This window comes from Xiphophorus couchianus, chromosome 21 (genome assembly GCF_001444195.1).
Source record: "Xiphophorus couchianus chromosome 21, X_couchianus-1.0, whole genome shotgun sequence".
NCBI lineage: Eukaryota > Metazoa > Chordata > Actinopteri > Cyprinodontiformes > Poeciliidae > Xiphophorus > Xiphophorus couchianus.
In genome coordinates this window covers 23,112,958-23,136,711 of record NC_040248.1, presented here as the reverse complement: position 1 = coordinate 23,136,711, position 23,754 = coordinate 23,112,958, and the positions used below count along the sequence as shown (strand labels likewise).

General features: G+C 40.2%; 1 protein-coding gene and 1 long non-coding RNA gene across 2 annotated transcripts; both read left to right on the top strand.

Annotated features, from left to right (window-relative positions):
• The first annotated feature begins 331 nt into the window (after window positions 1–331).
• On the top strand, window positions 332–3,131 carry LOC114137147 (uncharacterized). The gene is made up of 2 exons (XM_028005719.1): window positions 332–674; window positions 2,651–3,131. Exons 1-2 carry the CDS (start codon window positions 359–361, stop codon window positions 3,019–3,021), a joined length of 687 nt encoding a protein of 228 aa, XP_027861520.1. The 5' UTR covers window positions 332–358; the 3' UTR covers window positions 3,022–3,131.
• Window positions 3,132–20,337: 17,206 nt separating this feature from the next.
• Window positions 20,338–22,694, top strand: LOC114137149 (uncharacterized). The gene is made up of 2 exons (XR_003593951.1): window positions 20,338–21,149; window positions 21,407–22,694. It is a non-coding gene; the product is annotated as an uncharacterized LOC114137149 (long non-coding RNA).
• Window positions 22,695–23,754: the final 1,060 nt, after the last annotated feature.

Sequence of the window (23,754 nt, the reverse complement as noted above, 5' to 3'; positions counted from 1 at the left end):
CAACAAAAATAAAAATGACGGCGTGGCCATTTTAATAAACAACCCGCACATCTTGGTGAAGGGGAGCACCGTGGTGAGAGAGGGACGAGTACTTTTAGCAAATCTGACTTTTAACGGACAGGATTTTAACCTCCTAAATATTTATGGCTTTAATGACAAACACGACAGGTATGACTTTTTAGAGGAACTGCAGCCCCACATGCTGGGAACAAAACCTTTAATAATTGGGGGGGATTTTAATTGTATTTTATCTAGAAAAGATAGGAAAAGAAAAAGACAGGATTTTAAGGTAGACAAAACATCACTTTTATTACAGAGAATCGCTAGGGATTTTAAACTAGTGGACTGTTTTAGAACTATGCATCCTGGAGAGGAGGGCCACACCTGGTTCAGTGGTGATGGCTCTATGGCCTCTCGTATTGATTATTTCTTCATCAGGGATTGCGCCCTAACTGATGCTAGATTGTCACCGGTTTTCTTTTCTGATCACCTCCTTCTGTCCTGTACGCTTTCACTTCCTTCAGGTGCGACGACCGGGAGAGGTCTGTGGAAACTCAACCGCTCCCTGCTGGAAGACCAGGTTCTGGTCGGCCAGTATCGGGAGCGGTACCGTGAGTGGCAGACCCTCCAAGACCTGTACGAAACACGAGCACAGTGGTGGGAGATGGTGAAAGGTAGGACCCAGACTTTCTTTCGACAAGCAGGGAAACAGAAAAAGGAGAAAGAACAGAGATGCATGATGGGGCTGCAAAAAAGATTACAAAGATATTACTTTTTAAACCAAAAGGGAATGGATTTTAATAAAGAAATAAGAGAAATAAAAAAAGAAATGAGCATTTTAGCAGAAATAAAGAGTAAGGGAGTGATTTTAAGAAGCAGAGAAAAAGAAATAGAAGAAGGAGAAAAATGTAACAGATACTTTTTTAAGAAAATTATAAACAATCCAAGTTTTATTTCTGATTTAAAGTCAGAAAATGGAAACATTGTTTCTAACATAGAAGAAAAGAAAAAAGCAATTGAAAAGTACTATAGTGACTTATACTCAGAAAAAATGGTAAAAGAAGAAAATATAAAAGAAACTTTGAATTTCCTTGAGAAAAGTATAGAAGACAGTAGTTTTTTAGAGCAGGATTTTACTCTTTTAGAGCTTTTACAGTCTTTGAGGAGTTTTAAAAGAGGAAAATCTCCAGGCTCAGACGGTCTCCCTGTAGAATTTTATTTAACCTTTTACGATATTTTAGCACCGGACTTACTTACTGTTTTTACTGATTTTAGCAAGCAAGGCACACTCCCTGATAGTTTTAGAACAGGAATTGTTACACTTTTATATAAAGACAAAGACAAGACAGACCTTAAAAACTGGAGACCCATCACTCTTTTAAACGTTGATTGTAAGATTTTTAGTAGACTTTTAGCAGCCAGGATGCGCACAGTGTTGGGGGATCTAATCCACCCGGACCAAGCCTGCGCCGTCCCGGGAAGGAGGATCACGGACAGCCTGGTACTGATCCGAGACACCATCTGTTTTGCGAGAGACAGAAACATTCGGCTGATAGTCCTAAATCTAGATTTCGAGAAAGCGTTTGATCGGTACCTGCACCAGTACCTCTTCCAGGTACTGCAAAAAATGGGTTTTCCTGGGAGGTTCGTAGCGTGGGTGGGACTGCTGTACCGAGACATCTCCAGCAGATTTATGGTTAACGGGTTTCTGACAAAAGCAGTGAAAGTGAACTGCCGTGTCCGTCAGGGTTGTCCGTTATCCGCCCTTCTCTATGTGGCCTGCGTCGAGCCGCTGGCGCAGATCTTGAGAAGGGACCCACAGATTTTAGGTGTAACGATACCGGGAAGTGGAGGGCAGGTAGCCAAATGTCTTTTATACATGGATAATTTTAACATTTTATGTACAGATCTTTTATCAATAGATAGGATTTTTCAATTAACCGATTGGTTTGGGAAAGCATCAGGGTCAAAATTAAACAAAGATAAAACAAAAGCACAATTTTATGGACCATGGAAAGAGAATGAAAAATTAGGATGTCAGTTTCAAGTAACGGAAGAAGAACAAAAAATACTGGGAGTAAAATTTGACAAACATGGAGAAGGAAAGACAAACTGGATAGAAATAACAAGAAGAGTAAAACAGCGACTGGGATTCTGGGGGATGAGGAACCTCACAATAGAAGGAAAGATTTTAATAGTTAAAGCTGTGATTTTACCAGTGTTTTTACTCACCAGTGCTGTTTTTATCCCTCCTAGGAGAGTGTTTTTAGAATTACAACGAGCCATTTTTCATTTCATATGGAACTCCAAATGGGAAAGGATAAAAAGAGAAATCATGTACAAACCCAAAGAAAAAGGAGGAAAAGGAGTCCCAGACCTTCACTTGTTTTTAGGTAGCCACTATACGAGCACCCACCTGAAACAAGCAATGAATCTTTCCAGCAATAACAAAACAAACAAGATAACCAGATTCTGGTGCGGGTCCTATCTTAGAAAATTAAAAATGATAAAAAGTGATTTTAGAACTCCAGTAGCTTTTAACCTCCCACCTGCATATGTTTTTATACGGAAATTTTTAGAACATTTTAAACTGGAAGGAGAGGAGAGCAAGATTTTAACAAATCATCGTTTTATTATTTCTGTTGTGCAGGACCGGGAACCAGTGACTCCAGTGCGCGATCTCCTGTATGGAGACGCCTCCACCGTTTGGTGCAACGTGAGCCATCCCGTCCTTCCAAACAGACTCCAGGACCTGTCATAGGTGGTGGCTCATGGGATCCTGCCGGTCAGAGCCGTTATGCACTCCCGCGGCATGGCTGCAACGTCCACCTGCCCCCGACCCGGTTGTGGCGCGCCGGAGTCGGTGAGGCACCTGCTGTGGGAGTGCAGCGCTGCTGTGGACCTGTGGGCGAAGGCCGGCTCCTTGCAATTCCCACACTTGCCAGCAAGGGAGGTCCTCCATGGGCAGTTAGTGCTGTACGGGGTGAGCCAGCAGAAAATAAAGAAAAAGGACTTTGCTGAGATGTGGCTCACCCTAGCCACCATAAAAGACGCCATTTGGACCTCCAGAAACTTGCTGGTGAGCAGGCGCAGGCAGATGCCCCCCGTGGCTGTGATCCGGATGGCAGCAGCAAAAAGAGCAATATCAAGGGCTGCAGGATGGTGGACCAGAATCGCCTCGAAGCCGTGCGGAAGTCTTTCTCCATGGCCTCTCCAAACTCCTCCCACGCCCGAGTTTTTGCCTCAGCAACCGCCCGAGCCGCATGCCGCTTCGCCCGCCGGTACCCATCAGCTGCTTCCGGAGTCCCACAGGCCAAAAAGGCCCAATAGGACTCCTTCTTCAGCCTGACAGCATCCCTCACCGAAGGTGTCCACCAACGGGTTCGAGGGTTGCCGCCGCGACAGGCACCGACAACCTTGCGGCCACAGCTCCGATCGGCCGCCTCGACAATGGAGGCACGGAACACGGTCCACTCAGACTCCATGTCCCCCACCTCCCCCGGGACGTGTTCGAAGCTTTGCCGGAGATGGGAGTTAAAGCTCCGTCTCACAGGGGATTCCGCCAGACGTTCCCAGCAGACCCTCACAACACGTTTGGGCCTGCCAGGTCTGACCGGCTTTCGCCCCCACCACCGGAGCCAACTCACCACCAGGTAGTGGTCAGTGGACAGCTCCGCACCTCTCTTCACCCGAGTGTCCAAGACATACGGCCGCGGATCCGATGAAACGATGACAAAGTCGATCATCGAACTGCGGCCTAGGGTGTCCTGGTGCCAAGTGCACATATGGACACCCTTATGCTTGAACATGGTGTTCGTTATGGACAATCCATGGCGAGCACAGAAGTCCAGCAACAGAACACCGCTCGAGTTCAGGTCGGGTGGGCCGTTCCTCCCAACCACGCCTCTCCAGGTCTCACTGTCGTTGCCCACGTGAGCGTTGAAGTCCCCCAGCAGAACAAGGGAGTCCCCAGGAGGAGCACTCTCCAGTACCCCCTCTAAGGACTCCAAAAAGGGTGGGTAATCTGAACTGTCGTTCGGCCCGTAAGCACAAACGACAGTCAGAACCCGTCCCCCCACCCGTAGGCGGAGGGATGCTACCCTCTCGTTCACCGGGGTAAACCCCAACGTACAGGCGCCGAGATGGGGAGCAACAAGTATGCCCACTCCTGCCCGACGTCTCTCTCCCTGGGCAACTCCAGAGTGGAAGTATGTCCAGCCCCTCTCAAGGAGACTGGTTCCAGAACCAGAGCCATGCGTCGAGGTGAGACCGACTATTTCTAGCCGGAACCTCTCGACCTCACGCACTAGCTCCGGCTCCTTCCCCACCAGAGAGGTGACATTCCACGTCCCAAGAGCCAGTTTCTGCAACCGAGGATCGGACCGCCAGGGTCCCCTCCCTTGGCCGCCACCCATCACACAGTGCACCCGACCCCTTTGGCCCTTCCCACGGGTGGTGGGCCCATGGGAGGGGGGGCCCATGTTTCCTCTTCGGGCTGAGCCCGGCCGGGCTCCATGGGTAAAAGCCCGGCCACCAGACGCTCGCCATCGTGCCCCCACTCCAGGCCTGGCTCCAGAGTGGGGCCCCGGTGACCCGCGTCCGGGCGAGGGAACACCAAGTCCAAGGTTTTCCTTCATCATTGGGGTCTTTGCACAATGTGCAAAGTGCAGCCTTAAACATATAAAACAAAAATGACTAAGTCATCTTATTTACCTATTTGGTCCTTAATTGATGCTGTATTTCCTACGTGGGAGATGATCGGCTCACTCAGGCTGGAGATAATGTCTGGGTCCTGAAAAATGATTAACATGTTGAGACAAGCAGACGGTCACAGTGCTATTTTACCCAGTCTGTGAAAAAGATCAAAGCTGAGCTTCAACTCAAAATATTCTTGGATGGTGTAAAGGAAGAATTATTTATTAAAACTTTGAACAAAACGTTTGGCTCGTATCTTCCTTTAACAGCCGGATCCTCTCGGCAAGCAGCGGGCACAGCTGTAAAACGAAACTAAACAACAAGGCGTGTTGACGTCACAGCTCACAGAGTTTAATTCATACAAAGCAACGCATGAATCAGTTAACAAAGCTGCAGAGGTACAGAGATATGCATTTTATCACAAAATAACAAACACACAAGGAGAGACAGACACACACAAACACAGAGACAGACAAAGGCGCCCACGTGGAGAAAAATGGAAAAAAACTCTCTCTATATTAGCGCTACATGTAGTTTTATACTGAGTAGGCGTTTCCTCACTTTAATATATGCAAAGAAGGCGTTCCTCCTGTTGACCAACCGAGAGCCACCTTGGAAAAACGTAAACCTTCCCCTAAGTTTTAATGACAAAACTCAAGAGTCATTTTAGTTGTTAAAGTTATAAGTTAATTTCACAAAACCTATTTTACTCCTTTGGACTCAGCATCTCCCAAGATTTGAATCTTTGCCTTATCACGAACAATATTTAAAAGGTGTATCAGAAATTAAACATAAATGTTTCCAAGATTCGAAGTCTGTGATCAACTCCAGACGCAGCTCAGAGCCCCTGGGAAACCCCCAACCTCCGACCTCTAGGCAGGGGAAGATATTATTTATGGCCTACTAATTTAACGCCTTTCAAGAGAATAGTGTTTTGTGGCTGCTCTAAGTTACAGCCCTGCCAGGAGAATGTTTATCTCTGCTTAACATTTGTCCAAATAGGAATGTTTATCTCTTATACGCACATGGCATGAGATTAGCCATATTAAACATTCAGCAATATCCATATTTCCTTAACAATGGCTATGTTCTTCTTCTTTTCTATTATGGCAGATTGCAAACAATTTTAAGGTGCTGTCACTTACTGTACATAAATGTGTAAAAGCATTAACTCATATCCATTAAATTATGTTTTTTAATTTTGTATCACAAACATAAATAAGTAATACTTTTGGTAGCAATGTTTGCAGCTACCAAAAGTATATAAGTTTAGAAGTTGTTTAAAATTTTCAACAACAGCACTAAACATAAAATATTTTCCAGTTCTATAGCCAAAAGTTGAATCATCCAATCATCCAGCAATGTCTCAGGTTTCCCACTCGGATCTATGTCTTCCATTTTGTTAAAGTTATTGTTTTCTTCATTTGTAGGCGTGCTTAGTTAATGTCGTGTTTTGCACAGTTTTCCTGCTAAGCTCTTCCAGCTCTGTCAGGTTGCTGGGGGATAAGCTGTAAACAGGTCTGGGCTTTGACTGGGACACTTAAGGACATCCACCTTGTTGTCTTCAAATCATCTCTGTGTAGCTTTAGTTTTATGTTAATGGATTCTATTGTATATTTGTTTTTGTCAGAGAAGTCAAATTTTGTTGTCATGATTGATTTATAAAAGCAATAAAAAGGATAAAACATCAAAGGGTGGAATACTTTTTATAGCTTATGCTATTTTATGTGCTTACTATGTTTTGAATTCAGTTGGTTTCACACTCTATAATTCGCTTGAGGTCTATAATGACTTTAAAGAAACTTTGCTGAAACATTTCAGGAGTTATCTAACTGTCTGATGCTGTGTATCGTCTGCATAAACCTTCTCTTCTGCTTCCTCTGCTGATCAGTTTGTTTTTCATGATGTCTCTGAGTGCTATGCGGTGCTTTGTTTACCATCATTGCAGGTTAGATGGTGTCTGGATTGATGGATGTGTCCTACAGGAGTCTGGTCCTAAACACACCCCAATACACACCAGTGTGTACAACAAGGACAGCTTGATTGATTCATTTTCATCCTGATTCCTTAATTTGTAATTACTATTATATTTTTACATCATTATCCCGAGCAGCTCCCCCACCGACCGGAGGATAATACATCTTTATCCACTCTTGCGCTTGGTCTAATTGTATCTCTCTAATTTAAATTCGCTCAGTTTATTAGAGGCTGAGTTCCCAGAGAGTGATAAAGGCTGGCCTCCATGCTGCCTGTCAGTTTTATGATTGTTTGGAGTATGAGTTAAAGTACATTAGCAACTTGTGAGGCTGTTGCTCTTCATTTGAGTCTGACAGAAGTAATGCAGATGACAGTTCTTTTTGTTTTTTCTTTGCCTATAAAAGGGCTGTGGTAAGCTCATTTGACACAATTCACTCAGCATTCTTCACAGGAAGCTCTGAAGAACAAAAAGAAGAGCAAAAGCAGATATTTAGCTCATATTGATTGAATTGAAAAGACAATGATTTGCTAATTAATGTTTCTGCCAGCCTCTGAGCAAAACATGCAGTTGAAGCCAGATAATTACATACCCTATCTAAAAGGATTTTTTTTGTTCTGTCTTACAGTAAATCAGACTAAACCTTTGCTGTTTTAGCTCATTTAGGATTATAAGACATTTTCAGATTAATTTCCAGAGTAATGGGAGATATGATTTTTTAAAAGTAATTACATACATTTACTTTGTGTATTATGATTTTCTTCTGTTACTTTAATCAACTGTATTTGTATATTTTATTACATAGCACATTTCAGATAAGTTCAGTTTCACACGATAAAAAACATAATGAAACAAACAACACACCTTGCATTTTGCCAAATATAATATAAATAATCAAGAATAATAATCATCCAATATATTATTCACTGCTCCAGTCCAGCTCTAAACTAGTATGGGTTTTAGACTTAACTTAAAGCTGCAGTATGTAACTTATATATGTTTTTCACATATTTGCTAAAACTGTCACACAGTATGAGACAGATAATTGGTTTAAAAAAAAAAACAAGCTCTTTTTCGCTATGGTCCTATTGCCATCTGTAGAAATTAGCTACTGCCAGTAAGAAACAACCAATCAGCGAGCCAGGAGGAGGGTCCTAGTGCTGTCAATCATGTTTGTGTACCTTATATGCCAAGTCTTAAGCCATCCATTGGTCGGGTAGAGAATATTATGAAATAGCACTGAAGTTAATACAAATGTCTGCTTATGAACTTGTACTGTTGGTTTATCTGCTACAATCTAAATAGTTAACTAAAGTTAAGATCATTAGAGCTTCAATAGTCTGTGGTTACAACTGTGTCCTGTTTGTCCATCTCTGTGTTGTTTGCAATGAGAAGGGTACTTGATTTTGGGTAATGGTGTGATCAGTGGTGTTCAAAGTCAGTCCTTAAGAGCCAGTATTCTCCATGTAACAGATCCTTCCTTTGTGTAGCACACCTGAATCAAATGAGGGTTAGCAGGCCTCTGCAGAACATTGACATGCTGAAGAAGTAGTTGGACCATTTCAATAAGCTGTGCAGGAGCAAAAATGCCGTACATTGCACAGAATTTGAATGTGACACTGTACAAGTGTGGTGTGAAAGTAATTTATGTAAAGCAATTAAAGATTTAACCTGGGCTATCTTTTACCTAAGGACCCATGAGTCGGTTGGTGGTGCATTAGCTGGACTGAATGAAAAGACCAGTACAGTAACAGAACAGTAATTCAACCTCAAGACAAAAGACTTTCCTTCACAATGAACGATTTTGGTCCAAGAAATTTAGATTCGTCAAAGGAAACTTTCTGTAGATCTCTGGTCGAGCTCCATATACTGAAAAGTCTGACTCTTGCACATTCACTTGTCCCTACTGGTGAAAGCTTTAGAACATAAGTAAAAAAACTAGAGCTGTCAGAAAGAATTCAGTTTCTGCTGAGTTCCTTGTTTTAGAATGTTAAAAATAAAGAAAAAACAACTTACTTTCAGTTTCCTTTTGTCCAATTTTCCACTTCTCCTTACATATCCAATTCTCCCATCCCTGTGGTACATCTACTGCATTGCCGTTGGCCTCATGCCTTAGCAAGACAGATGAGCTGAGTTTTTGATGTATGATCCTGCAGGTGAAAGCACAACCAAGAGAAGTCTGACTTGCCTAAATAAGAATTTAACAGATTCTAAGCTTTAAAACAGAGAAAAGCAAGCAGGAAGACTTTCTTCTGTGTGGGGTTCTTTTCCTGGGTGGGGAGTGGGGAAATCATCACTCCTAATCTGCCACTGCCTTAAAGAGCAATGTTCACCGTTCTGTCGTTTTTTCTACTCTACCTGTTTCAACAGACAAGGTCAATCTGGCTTGTCAAGCTCCCTTCTGGGCTCTGGATTGAAGGAGAAGCCACCTGAGGATCTCAGATTGGCTGAAAGATGCATCACACCCTCACATGCCACATGATTTCCAATTCTTCCTTCACCTGTGACAGCACAGAGTTCATGTTCATGTGCAGCTCCATGCGTTTGGGTGATGAATCAAGGGGAACTAAGTGTGTGTGATGGAGTGTGTAATTGCAGGGTACAAAAGGCCACTAATTTCAGCCCTTGAACAGCCACTTGCTCAGTCCATCCGTTTCTTAAAATGCCCTTCTGTTTCAGTTTGACCTATATCGCTCAAGTTAATATCTCCCTACCTTCCTCTCTGTGAATAATTTCTCCATGCTCACTTATATATTTAATCACTTAATGCTAACATTTACTAGCTCCGACATCAACGGCAGTAAAAAGAAAAAAAAGGGGTTGTGAAACACTTAGCTGTTACTACTATTATTGAAATTTAGCATTGTGAAGGAGACAACATTTTTGACCATCAGTAGACTAAATGGCTGCTGACTGGGCTGTCTTAACATAGATGGCTTTAGGCGCCCATGAATCCTGAGAAGTCTTATTTATCAGTCACTTAAGGGGGCACACAACCTTTCTTCTCAGGTTCCAATAGGCTTTCAGCTCAACTCAATCTCTGCTGAGTTTGAGTTGAGATTGAGTTGAGTATATATATATAAAATTCCCTTCTCACCCACCGCAGGTGGTTCTTATCCTCTGAGCTCGGGTCCTCTACCAGAGGCCTGGGAGCTTGAGGGTTCTGCGCAGTATCTTGGCTGTGCCAAGGACTGCACATTTTTGGACTGAGATGTCTGATGTTGTTCCTGGGATCTGTTGTAATCATTGGTCCAGTTTGGGGGTGACTGCCCCGAGGGCCCCGATGACCACAGGCACCACTGTGGTCTTCACCTTCCAGGCCCTCTCCAGTTCCTCCCTGAGGCCCTGGTATTTCTCTAGTTTCTCGTGCTCCTTTTTCCTGATGTTGCAGTCGCTTGGTATTGCTACATCTACCACAACGGCTTTCCTCTGTTGTTTATCCACTACGACAATGTCTGGTTAGTTCGCCATTACCATTTTGTCTGTCTGGATCTGGAAGTCCCACAGGATCTTAGCTCTAGCGTTCTCCGCCACCTTTGGGGGTGTTTCCCACTTTGATCTCGGGGTTTCCAGTCCATATTCTGCACAGATGTTTCTGTATACTATGCCTGCAACTTGGTTATGTCGTTCCATGTACGCTTTCCCTGCCAGTATCTTGCACCCTGCTGTTATGTGCTGGACTGTCTCAGGGGCCTCCTTGCACAACCTACACCTTGGGTCTTGTCTGGTGTGGTATATCTGGGCCTCTATTGCTCTGGTGTTTAGGGCCTGTTCCTGGGCGGCCAGGATGAGGGCCTCTGTGCTGTCCTTGAGTCCAGCTTTTTCCAGCCATTGGTAGGATTTACTGATATCAGCCACTTGGGTTATTTGCTGGTGGTACATCCCATGTAGGGGCTTGTCCTCCCATGATGGTATCTCTGGCACCTCAAACTTCCTCCGTAGGTATCTGTAGATAAAAGCCACGGATATATATATATATATATATACAGTACAGACCAAAGGTTTGGACACAACTGTGAATGTCGCGGTGGGTGAGAAGGGAATCTTTTTTTGAAGAAAAAAAAGCGACAACAACTACCAATAACTATGTTCTTCTCTCAAAAAAACACACCTGCACCGTGGGCATTAGAAGAAAAAAAACCCGCTACAGAGCGGAGTCAGGATTCAGCGGCTCAGTCAGAAGAGCAGTGAAATACACCTCAGTCACTATTTGTCCTACTGTACTTTGTTTTTTGTTTTTTTTCATAATCATTTTTTATTTTCTCCCGTTCTAGTCCAATAACTCAGGTCGCGGTGGGGCGGCGCTGATCTCCGCAATTCGGGCACGGGAATCCGCCTTCAGTTCATATTAAAACTATTAGTTTACAGTACAGTAGTTATTTGTAAAAAAAAAAAAAATGTTTATACAGTACTTTTTATTTGTTAAACAAATGTTTGGGCCTGTAAAAAGGTTTTGTTCTTTGGTTTCAATGTATTATGGAAAAAATAAAAGTTCCTACTTCACGGACATCGCCTTGGAACGTAATCCCCGCGAAAAACGAGGGTTCACTGTACTGCACCCCCCACCCGGCTCGATACTTACGACGCGCACCCCTCCCCCCACCCCCACCCCCGTCCGCAGCAAAATTGCAAAGGGCTGACCGGTCCGCGCGAAAAAGGTTGGGGACCACTGCTCTAGATGACCCTCCATCTTGAGCTTCCAGAAGCACCAGCAGCTTCAAATAACTGTTTACTGCTTTGTAAGGGCATTTAACAGTTGCTCTCTTAATCTGATGAATTTGTCTAACAGAAACCTTCCTCATTATTCCTGTATCTGCACAAACCCATCTTTGCTCAAAATCAACCACAAATCTCTTCACAGTACGATGATAACGCTCCAGTTTTTGTTAAATATCTAATATTTTCATACCTTGTCATACGGCACTACACTATCTGATGATTTTTGTCAGCAGAGATCCTTTCTCTTTCCCATATTGCTTGAAACATGTGGCCTGCTTAATAATGTGGAACATCCTTCTTAAGTAGATTTCCTTTAATTGACCTCACTAATCAACCCAGCTCTCTGAAATTAATTATAGTGATTCAAAGAGCTCTGACACACAATACCATCTATAAATTTAATAGCACAACAAAAAAATAAATCTTTATGACACTTTAATCCAATTTGCATAATAATTTGGAACACAGTATATATATATAGTACAAACACAAAGAAAAAAAGAATGATTTTAGCTATTTTAGACTCAGAAGGGAAATAAAGGAGATATTCTCAATATATTATTTCATGATTATCAAAGATTATTATTTGTCACCTAACCAAGTACTTATATGTATTGGTATTAATTTGATTTTCTGTACAACTGGAAGTAAACTGAACCACTTTTTCTTGTAAGGTGCCTTAAGATCACGTTTGCTGTAAATTTAAAATAAAAATGTAACTACTTCATTTGCAAATTTTAAGAACCTTAAAAACTGAGTATCAATGACCATGTCCATCCATTTATGACTAAATAAAGGGATGAATGTTTAAATGACTGCTTCTCTGATGCACCATATGTTGCAAACTCTACGACACTCAACTTTATAGTTCAATGGCCTCCACAGTCACTAGATTTCCACGAGCACTCCTTTGAAATGTGATTCAATTGGAGATTCACTTCATGGATGTGCAGATTACAATTCTGCACTGACTGAATGATAAGATGTCAACATGGTACAAAGCCTGTGAGGAATGTTTGGAACACTATGTTGAAACGTTAAGTAATGTTTCTGACATCTTTTTTAATCTTTTCCACAAATAACAAAAAAGAGAGTTCAGTTTGCTAAGGCATACCAGCTTCTTTTCTACTTTCGATATCCAAGTTAATGTTGATCAGAATGTGGGCTCAGCTTTGATAAAGATCCTTACTATGTGTTACGGCCCTGGGCCTTATGGGCTGGTTTGTAGGTGTCTTGTTGTCTGTCTTTGTGCTCCTCCCCTTTACAGGTGCTGCTGATTTGTTAATTTGGAGCACAGAGCATTTAAACCTGGCCGTCTCCACCTTCTGGGTCGCCTTCAGCGTCCACTCTGCCGCTTGATGCTTGTGGTGTGTTGCCAGGCTTCAGCACCCCTCCTTTTGCACATTTGAGTTTGGCTTTGTTTTTGCACTTCAACACTTCCATATGCACTCATATACCACATCCAAGCATTTGCATTACACCACTGATACTGACATCCACAATCCATTGTTTGAGTTAATAAATATTCCTTTTTATGCACTTTAACCACTGCGTGGTCTCCTGTTTTTCTTATGACCTTGAACCAGTCGTAACACTATGCCATCCACTACAAAATATATTTTTAGGGAATTGCTCAGAGAATAAACATGTCTACATTTCAGAACTTGCCAAAATAAAACAGAATAAAAAATGAAGAGTTGAACAGGGGCATTAATGTTCCACAGTTTGTTGCCGAAGTGCATACTGAAGGGAGAATGGATGTGCTTTATAGACATGTCATGGGAACTGCTTCAGATTGATTTACAGCTGCTTTCTCAAGCTTTGTTTCATTTCTCTTACCCCTTTTGTGCTTAATTTTGAGGTTCTGCTCCTTGTATGAAGCCAAGTTAGACTCAGAAGTAAATGTCCTCCATATTTTATTACCTGCTCCTAGATCACGTTTCATCCATTTTTGTCTTCTTTTGTTGCCCATTATGTGTAGCTTAGGGGCTGCAAATGGTAACACTGTTGCCTTGCAGCAAGAAGGTCCAGCCGTCCTGTCAGACTCCAAGGGGTTAAGGATTCCTCCAGACTAGTAGAGCTGAGGAAACAAATTGCTGCCCTGCAGCAGCGTTGTAGCTCCAGAATGGCTAAAGAAACCCACAAACTCAGACTAACTTAACCTTGATAGCTTCGGACTATAAGGAAAGCTCAAGTCAGTCAAAACTATGTGAAAGTGTGCAATTGTAACACATTTTTAAGAAAATGCTGATGGAGAGGAAAGAAGGAGCTGTTGAAAGAAAAAAAAGATGTCCAGATGTTTTGTCCACACTTTAACTGCAATGTTCACACCTGCAGAAAAGGTCTGGACCAATGGGGAACATGAACATGTGCCGGGTGTGAATACAGCCTTCAGGTTCTTCTAACATATTTGATAAAAGGAATATTCAATATCATTTTGAACAATTTTGTGAAATTGAAACACTGTGAGTAAACAAAACTAAAGATTTGAAAATATTAATGAAATTCAATTAATATCGAATTTCTAGTGAGGAATAAATTAGGATAAATCCCCCAAATCTAACTAAAAAGTGGTTTCTTTACTCTCTAAGCATTTTGGGGGCCGCTGAAGATCTAGGGTGCCTTAAGCCGTATTGTCAACATTGTCTTCCAATAACACAATTACCTAGTTATATATTTTAATTTCCTGACAACTTACATTTTTTAATTCAAAAAGAAAGGGGGCTGCCGGTTGACTGCCCCCACGCCCCGACCATCAGACTTGGCAAGTTTTCTGGGGGAAACCTGGCTACTACAGTAATTCTTTGAATGACAAATTTTTAGTTCCGCTTGAGCAAAATGTATTGACCTAATGTTAATAACAGTGGGTTGTTTATTTATTTTTGCTTCATATCCTTCTTAAACGTGAGGAATTTCTTCAGCTGATGAGCTGAAAAAAATGCGATCAATTTGTTTTAAGAAATGTTAAGTAAAACTGGCCAAGAAACTTCTGAATCATTCTACATGCTGGATGGTGCATATGTTGATCTGCTTACCGTATATATATGTCACCTGATGGACATTCTCAGGTATGCTTTCCAACAGTTGAGACAAGGGTGAACCCCATGGTGAAATCCAAATAGCTGTGTGAGGCCATCAAAAAGAAAACTGCAGCAGCTTAAGAATCTCATAAGGATTTAAAGAGGTCTCGACATAATTCCTCATAAGCATTCCACTATGAAAAATTATGTAGAAGTAGAGAACATTCCGTAAACTGCCCAGGTGACAGCCTAAGTCTGTCAATTAAGCTCACTCTGAAAGCAGAGTAAAAGGTACATGAAAGAAGTTCCAAAACTCTAAATTGTCAATTAGATGACCAAAACAAGATGCCTGTCATGATGTTAAATGACAAAAGACCCAAATGCAGTGGGGTGTTGAGTAGTTTTTGTCGATTTAATGAAAAAAATGAATAACAAAATCTTACAACAAAAACCATGGAGGACACGGGGAGTCAGAGCAGAGAAACAACCAGATTTAAGATGAAAGGACGGCATAGAAACGGTGGCCAGTCCCCAAGAGGAAATAAAATTATATTACAAAAGAAAATAGTAAAACAAAGTCATTTCAATAAGTAACTGTAGTCTGACTACTGGATTTGAAAAAGCAACGTGTTAGATTACGTGTTACTGAAAAAAGTGGTCCGACTTCAGTAACTCGTTACTAAGTAACCCACAGACAATGTTTATTAGTTTTCAACCAAGCTTTTACAAAAGGAGAAGACACAGCAAACAGCTTCTACGAGCTGCTCACCTTGCGTTCTGAAAACCTTCAGTTAGGGCTTTTCTTTTATTAGCAGGGAAGGGAGTGGGAGAAAAGGAAAAGCAAGTTTTTATCTTGAAAGCAGGGAGGGGAAAACAGAAACTAACTTCTGCACACACACACAGTTTCACAAGTAACAGGACATTCCAGTACATAAGGAATCAGCTGCAAAAACATGTTCAAGGTTAAGGGTAGCTAAAAGAAAAAACACAGATACCTTGATAAATGTCAATGTATCTGCCTATAAACCTACTCAAAAACACTTCCCGGTTCACAGTACTCTCAATCCCTTGATGTCCTATTTTGTTGTGGACACTCTCCAGTACCTGGTCTTTGAGACAAACGGGTAAAAGTAACTGTCTGGAAAACAATGCCTAAATAAAAGGGTAATAGTAAAGTATTACATGCAGAAATTATTATTTCTGATATGATAATTTGTCTGTCACGTCATAAATATTTAACGCAGTTACAATACAGTCCAACCTGCAACGAACAAAGTGTATCTTATAAATCAACTATCACTGTACCACTAAGGTTGCTGCATACCTCAGCATCTCATCATGTATGTTACTACATCTGATTAGATTGGGGTATTAGATGAACAATACCACAAAAATGGTTTATTAAGCTAGAAGGGAGTAAATGTTCTTTTATGAATTCTTGTCCCCAAATAACTACTCCACAAAACAATCCAACAAGAAGAGCCAGAGCACTAAATATAAAGACCCTGACGGTGTAGCGAACAACCCTGCTGTGAACTATCTGCAATGAGCTGGCACTGGAAACGGGACTATTTTCTCTCAGTTGTGTGCCTGAGTGAAAATAATGGAACCAGTTTTGAACCAGGGAAAAATAATGCCACCAACATCAAATGAATGTCACAGGAAAGGTGTGAAAGTAGTTTGCATGAGAGGTAAAGTGTTAACGGTTTGAAATTTAAAACCAGAGTTTATACACAACCAGGGCATGAGCTTCTGTTCAAAAAGTAGTAATTTGTGTTAATAAATGTAGTTTCTTTGTCTTTCAAAGAAGCATTTGATCTTTCAGCAGAAGTTGGGCCACATAGGAAGGTTTTTTTTCTAAAAAGGGGCAACGTTTTTAATGTTTAATTAGAAATTGCATTTTTAGACATCTTGATCAGTTTTCTTTTAGCTTTTTTGGAAAGTGCAGCCCTCGTATATGATTGTGACAGTGACCCAACCCCAAACAACAACAATGGTAGATTACATGTTTGTGGCACAGCTACAACTGCTGCAGAAGCTCATTAAGACAAAACAATGGGCAAAGAAACTCCACTCGAGCTTTGTTAGTCACCATTGTTGTTTTCTTTTTGTGTTTACCGCTAACTGCAGGTGTGCCTGTCCCATACTCCATGCTTAGCGCCACTCAGGTCTGGGGTTAAAAGCAGCATTTGGGGATGTTGTCTGTGTTTCATGTCTGGAAGAGTTTTTGAAACAGATTACAGGTTTCAGAATAAGAAATGCTCCTGTGTGGATGGAACCTTAGAAAATGTAAAAAAAAAATAAGTTGGCCGTTACACATTTCCTGTAAGATGTTTTCAGAGAGATTTTGGCCCCTTCCTCCACACAGATTTTGGAGGAAGAGGCTTCACTACTGATGAAGGTTGTTCTACAATTAATGTTATACGCAAACGTCACAGTAGCATAAATTGGAGTCCTCAGTGTGAACAAAGCACCCACCAGTCAGACTGTTTTTCACACAAGTGGTAAACATACAGTATGGTGTTTTTATTAGCTTTCCTTTTGCCCAGAACACTGTGGTGCTGAGGAAGAATCAGTGTATCAATGCCAGAGGCAGAAATTGTTGCAAAGAAAAGAACAATTTTTCTCTAAGCTGCTACTACCAGATAATGATATATAATGATAAATGATCAACAAAGTTATTGCGACAATAAATAATATAGTTATTTTGAGACCATTGTCAAGTATTGTTATGGTAATGGCTTGATAACACAAGAGTAGATTCTCAAATAATTCTAATGAATATTTAACTCTGCAACTAGAAAACATTTTAAAGATCCAAAATGAATAAACAAAACAACAGAAACAACAAATGAAATGAACTATAAAGTGCAACATTCTCTGTATTTTGGATTTATTTTATTTTTTCCCCTCAGCTTACTGTGCTAAAAGATAGCTCACCATTTCTATTTTAGCTTACTATGTTAACAAATCAAGTCTTGATGCTCAGTTCCATTTTTTTTTTTTTTTTTCTGAAATCTAATATTTTTTGGTTGCTTATACTGCTAATAAAATTATGAATGGTGCAGAACAAGAACAAGAACGTAGACATCCTACACCTGCGCTGCTGTTCATGGAATGATTAAGGCTGCCATTTATTGGTCAGTTTTAGAATTATTTTTCAGTGCAGCCTACAGACAAATAAGCTGAAACAAAGAAAGCACAACTACACTGAAAAAAGGTGATTTTGGAGAGTGGTAAATATGATCTATACAAATTATATAAAATTTTTTTATTTTTTTCAGTCAGCCAAGGAATTATAAAATAATGGGTAAATTATACACATGCTACCCACTCGTTAACATTAAAAACCATTACATAGGAAAATACAGTAAAATATACCCCTAAATCTTAAGTCCGTGCTCCAAAGTTGTGCATGAGTCAGACCGCGTTTTTGAATGAGCGGGACTGGGATGTCTGCATCCTCTCTGCCATCGAACCGTGAGCTGAAGGTAAGCTATTTACATAGGGGTGCTGTGAATAATAGCGCGAAGGCAAATTGTAATATTTGAAATGATGAGATATTACACTTCACATAAGTGAAGTGTAATCTCGATGTTCATCTGTGTAACATGCCATTACTTGAAATCAAAGTTTGAATCTGTCCCTGGCGCCACCATGGCAACTGCAGGTAAGTTGCAATGAAATGTGTTCGCGGTGTGCTTTTTACAAGATTAGCCAGCATGCATGACTGTGTCTGACCGCTGGTTTTAAGGTTAGAAACTAATCAACGCCAGCTTTTTCTAATATATTGAATGGGCGGATGTTTAGGCAACACATATACTGTAAAGGGGATAGTTCAGCTTTTGCCGAGTGGTTAAGGTATAATGGTCATTAAATATCTGCAGGTCTCTGCTCCCACATCACGCTGCACCAAGACACAGGCAGTAAATACACTGCTGTCAATGAGGAACAATTCATTTGTGTATTTTCGCCGCACATGAGAAGTCCCGTCTTAAAATACTACTATACTAACCAGTGTTGTATAAAGTACTGAAATCTCAGAGTCAAGTAAAAGTATAGGTACCTCTCCAAAATATGACTTTGGTAAAAGTCCAAGTCACTGACTGAAATGTTACTTGAGTTAAAGTCTTAAAGTATCTGAAACTTCTTGTACTTAAGTGTGGAAATTACTGTAAAAATGGATGTACTCAAGTAATATAATGAAAAGTACAAGTAAAAAGTAAAACAAAGCAAATGCAGTTTGAATGACATTTTTTATATTTTGGTAAACTTGTCAAATACACTTAAAATAATGTACCCAACCAAGTGCAGGCAAGATTAAACCTGCTAATAGATATACCTGCAGGCATCATTTAGTTAAGAAAATTAGGTGCTTTACCTATAGCACAAGGTTAACTTAACCTGCTTTACAACTGAACCAGCTTCTTAGTATACCCTCCAGGACAGAAAATACAAAGTTTTTGTAAGCCTTAAGTTTTCCCTTCAAGTAAGGTCAGTGCTGAAAATGAGAAAAATAAATAGTACAGAAAATGCGGCCAACATGAAGAAAAAGAGCTGTTACGATTACTCTACTTCACAAATCAGTGAATCAGTCAATGCTACAGTCAGTAGGTGGTGCACACAACTGGTCATTATGCAAAAGAAAAAAAGAATTGGGAGGGAAATGCAGCTTATTGGCATCTGTAAACCTGGTTATGAACTTGCATGCCTTTCCTATATTCGTTAAATTTAGTCTAAATTGCTATCGCTATGGCTTCTGTCCCCCCTTGAACAGAGGAGTCTAGGTAGCCTGCTACAGTCAACATTAAGCCTAAGCTAAATACACCACGTGTGGAACTGAAACAATGCCAAACAAAGTTCATTTATGGTCAACGTTTCACAATACAGTAGTGTCTAGTGACCAAGCTATAGTTACTGAAACAGGAGGATTATAACCATTTCATAAGACGTTACCTTGATGTGTTTCTTCAAGTTGGACGGGAAGTTTTTGTAAGATAGAATTTCCACATTTTCGGGCAGGAATAACATACACTGCATGCGGTACGATGAATCTTTAACACCCACAAAAGAGTATATTGTGTTTAAATAAGGCCATGGGCTCTCATCACCAGCTGGTGGTTCCCCTGGAGCCGTGTCCGACATAGTTGCAGTCGTTGTGGTCTCCGTCTCCTCCTCCATGTGACTGCTGCTGATTGCGAGACTTGCTTTGTGTTTAATGGGAGAAGCGAAACAGGTGTATCCTATTGGAGGTGATGAACAAGCCCAGGCAAGTAGGCTACGGACTTTGTTCGGTAGCCTACTTGCTACTTGCTAATCAGTAGGTGGGGTCAAAACACTTGCGTTTCTCTCTCTCGCTTTTTTGTAACGAGTAACTAAACCACACATTGAAAATGTATCGGAGTAAAAGTACGCAATTAAGTTCGGAAATATAGTGAAGTAAAAGTGAAAGTCATCAAAAATTTTCATACTCGAGGAAAGTATGAAGTACTCCAAAATATACTTAAGTAAAGTAGTGAAGTATTTTTACTTCGTTACTATACAACACTGATACTAACATGTCGCCAATATATGAAATGACTGACGTGTTTTCTGTTGTTTGCCTGTTAGCTCCGTTAGCTCCCTTAACATGGCTGCTAGAGTCGGTCTCCGCCGCGGTCTGTTTAAAAACAAAATGATCCGATCTCCAGATTACCTGCATGCCTGCGTACGTGTGTCTCTGTTGTTAAAGTTTAGCGTTACTTCTCAATGTTTTATTTTTACAATCGGGACTCTGAAGACTCATGTAAAGATGACGTGTCGCACGTCTTTTCCGGTCAGTCGTCATGGAAACAGGACGCTCATCCAGCATGCTGGATGTGGACCAGAGTGGAAGTAAACATGTTGTAAAATGAAAACAAAGTACCACTGTATCCAAGCTTTATGTGTGTAAACACCCACTGTTGCTGCACCTAATTTTTTAAAGGAATTGTGTGTTCAAGTAAAACATTTTAGAATTGATTTTATATTATATTGGGTATTGTTAAAACATCAGTGCTTAATAAATGTTTTCAGAATCTTGTAATATTGTTTATGAAGCATATTACATCTATGAATATGATTTATGAAGCTAATTCTATGAGGAATGAATATTAATCTATGCAATTGCATTGCCTTTATTTTAGTGAGGTAAGTACAGTTATTTCTGCACAACAGACCCTTGTCAGACAGACAGACCGCTCTGATCAGAGGAGCACAGAGAAACTATGCAAAATATTTACCTTATGTTTAGTTTCTACCTTCATTAAAGAGCCTCAGACTAATTGTGATGTTAGATAAATGACTTGTAACTTGTTGGTTGTTAAAGGGAGAGTGGAGGCTCAATTCCACATCATGGTTTAAAACCAAACCTGCATAATCAGAACCTTGGACTCGGTGTCACAGCTCTCGTCTCTGCGGCATCACAATTCTGGGCCCCATAATCTCTTGTTTATGAGGTTGTTCATGAGGTTAACATGAAGATAATAACCTCTGAACTATACATTAGCCCTTATATATTTCTTCTCCCAGGTACATGTCTGATTATTTCTTTTTCTCTTATTTCTGTTGCAGCCAGAGTCTTTGTATGTGGACACTCAGTATTTGCCCTCTCTTCAGTTCCTCTTGTCTGTCCTCCACAAGCAGGGACTCACTGATAGACCACTCTGCTTCTGGGGCTGACACACTCTCCCACGTCCCCACACCCAGTGTATTCTGTACAGGTATGCAAGTTTGCTAAATAAAATAAATAACATTGACCTTAAAGGTGTAGTTACCTTAACCAAACACCTCAGTTATGGGAAAATGAACTGGAAATGCAAGTTGTGCAACTTCACAACATCAAAAAGATTAGACCTGCTGAAACACAGGTCCTGCTGAACATCTGCTCTCCTTTAGATAAGTTGAAATGTATTGAAACAGCATCTTCAATAAAATTAAAAATGTGTATCTTTTTTGTTTCTTTCTTTTTAACATGTAGGAATGTGAGGACTACAGACACAAAACATTGAAGGTGATCATGATGCACAACATCATGGCTGAGGAGGATCCATCAGATGTGTCGATTGTGATTGAGGGAAACCAAGTGATGGAAGGATGTGGAAGCCGAACAAAGGCATGTGTACTGCTGATGGGATTGATATATGCCCTCAACCTTGACTATCCAAAGCAGCTCAAGAACACATTTGAAGCTTTTCAAAAACTTTTTTTGGAACTTGATGGTGCAAAACTACTGAAGAAGATCCACAGCCTCAAAAACAAGCTCATGCAATAGACATACATTTCCTCTCTTGTTCCAAGAGGATCTTTTGTCTGGACAGAGAGTTTTAATGGAGTATAGTTTTATATTTTTGTTCTCTTTCCTCCTCTGCTCCACACACAGACACAGAAATATATGTACAGATGGATACATAAGTATGTTGCAGCCTGTCTCAGCCCACTCCATTGTTCTCTGATTTCTCCACATTGACAGAAATGGAAAAGCAATAGAAACTGGCCAGTCTGGTCAATACCACTGAGTGAATCCTGAAGAATTTTGAACTCATCCTCTTTCCCTCCTCATTTGTTTGTTTCTTTTATTCTCATCCTATCTCTGAGAGTGAGAGCAAGCACAGAAACTAAAGAATGTTGATTTTCTGAACTGTCTTTATCCAGATGTTTGATATTGTACACACACAGAAGCTATCTTGTAGAGTTTGTGTGTGGGTTTTGTGGCTTTTAAAATAGAATAAGGGGCCTCTGAAACTGTTGTTTGCATTGACTAATTATAAAGAGAACATTTGAAGCCGTTAGCTTAGTGAGTTATAAAACGGGTCTATTCATTGAAATGTTGTGTGAAGCTGTGTACTGCACTTTATTCATTTTTTGGATAATTTAGTGTATTATTGCTGCATATAAACAAGGCATTTCAGTTATTTGTTGTGTATAAATACACCTGCAGATTTGCTCAGTCACTGTTGTGTGAGGCCGAAGAAACACAAGTAAGAGTTTAGATACAAGAAAATCTTTATATGATTGGACATCCCTTGCACCCCTGCTCTGATCACCTCACTTCTCCTTTTCTCTGATCTACTCCTTTCTTATTGAGCAGTCTAGATGTCCTAAAACAGGGATATGTTTTATTGTCCAACGTTACTGAAACAACATTTGAAGTTGTTAGGTTATAACGCAGGTTCATTATTTGAAATGTTGTGTGACACTGTTGTGCTGCAGTTTATTTTGTGTTTTTGTTTTTGATGACTTTATGGATTAAAAACATTGAGAAGGTGTACGATCTGAATGTCTTTTTTGGGGGTACATCTTACCTTCTCTGAATAAGTAATGGTTATTAACTGATTTTAATTAACTTTGATTTGTAATTATCAGGTATTACCTACTAGCAAACAAGACATAGTTTTACCTAATTTAACTGAGTAAGTAGCTGTTGAATATGTACATAAGTATGAGGTAAATTTTACCCAATTTCTTTAAGTATTTTATATATTTTTGTTCAGTTATTTTATACTCAATATATGGAATTGAATCTACCCCAAAAGAGTCGATACAAATTGTTACCTCAGATTTATTAGGTAAATTCTATAGGTTAGTTTTTTCAGTGTAATAGAGACAGTCTTTTGTGGAGCATTTGCTCCGTTTCCATTAACCATAAAACCGCACAAATAGAAATGACAATAATCAATTTGAAAGCAGTTAAAAAAGCCAATTTAAAAAAAACAATGTTTTTCAATGAAAAGTTTTCACACTATGCAGTTTTGCAAAATACATCTATTTTGATATGGCTGAAAAAACATCAAACACTTTTTAAGCATCACACGTCTCAACATGATGTTACTACTGGCAAAAACAACAAGGAAAATAACAGGAAGCAGTAGGAGGATGATGCTTTGTATTTGTCGTTTTCTGGCCCAAGCAGAGCTCTCACAGTGTCACACAGCTAATACAAAGTTCTGTGTCATTCCAACGTCATGAATCCATAGTTCTTCTGTAAAATCATTAACTGCAATTTCCCCAAAGCTCTACATACATAGCCACTCGCATATAGACGGGGCTTGTCACTCCAACGCCTGAATAAGATGCCGATGTATTCTCTGATTTGCTAATAGATGATGAGCTCTAGCCACATGGCTGAAATATGAATATATTGCATGTGAATGTTTTCATGTCTCCACCATGATTTTAATGACTTAGCAAGTTGATTCATGTGTGATTTTTGGTTCATTTCTGATTTTATGGAAACAGTGCAATTGCAAAATTATGTGGGGTTTTTTTTGTTTTTTTTACATTAACAGAATTTACAGAAATATTTGAGAAAATGCATCATGAAAACGT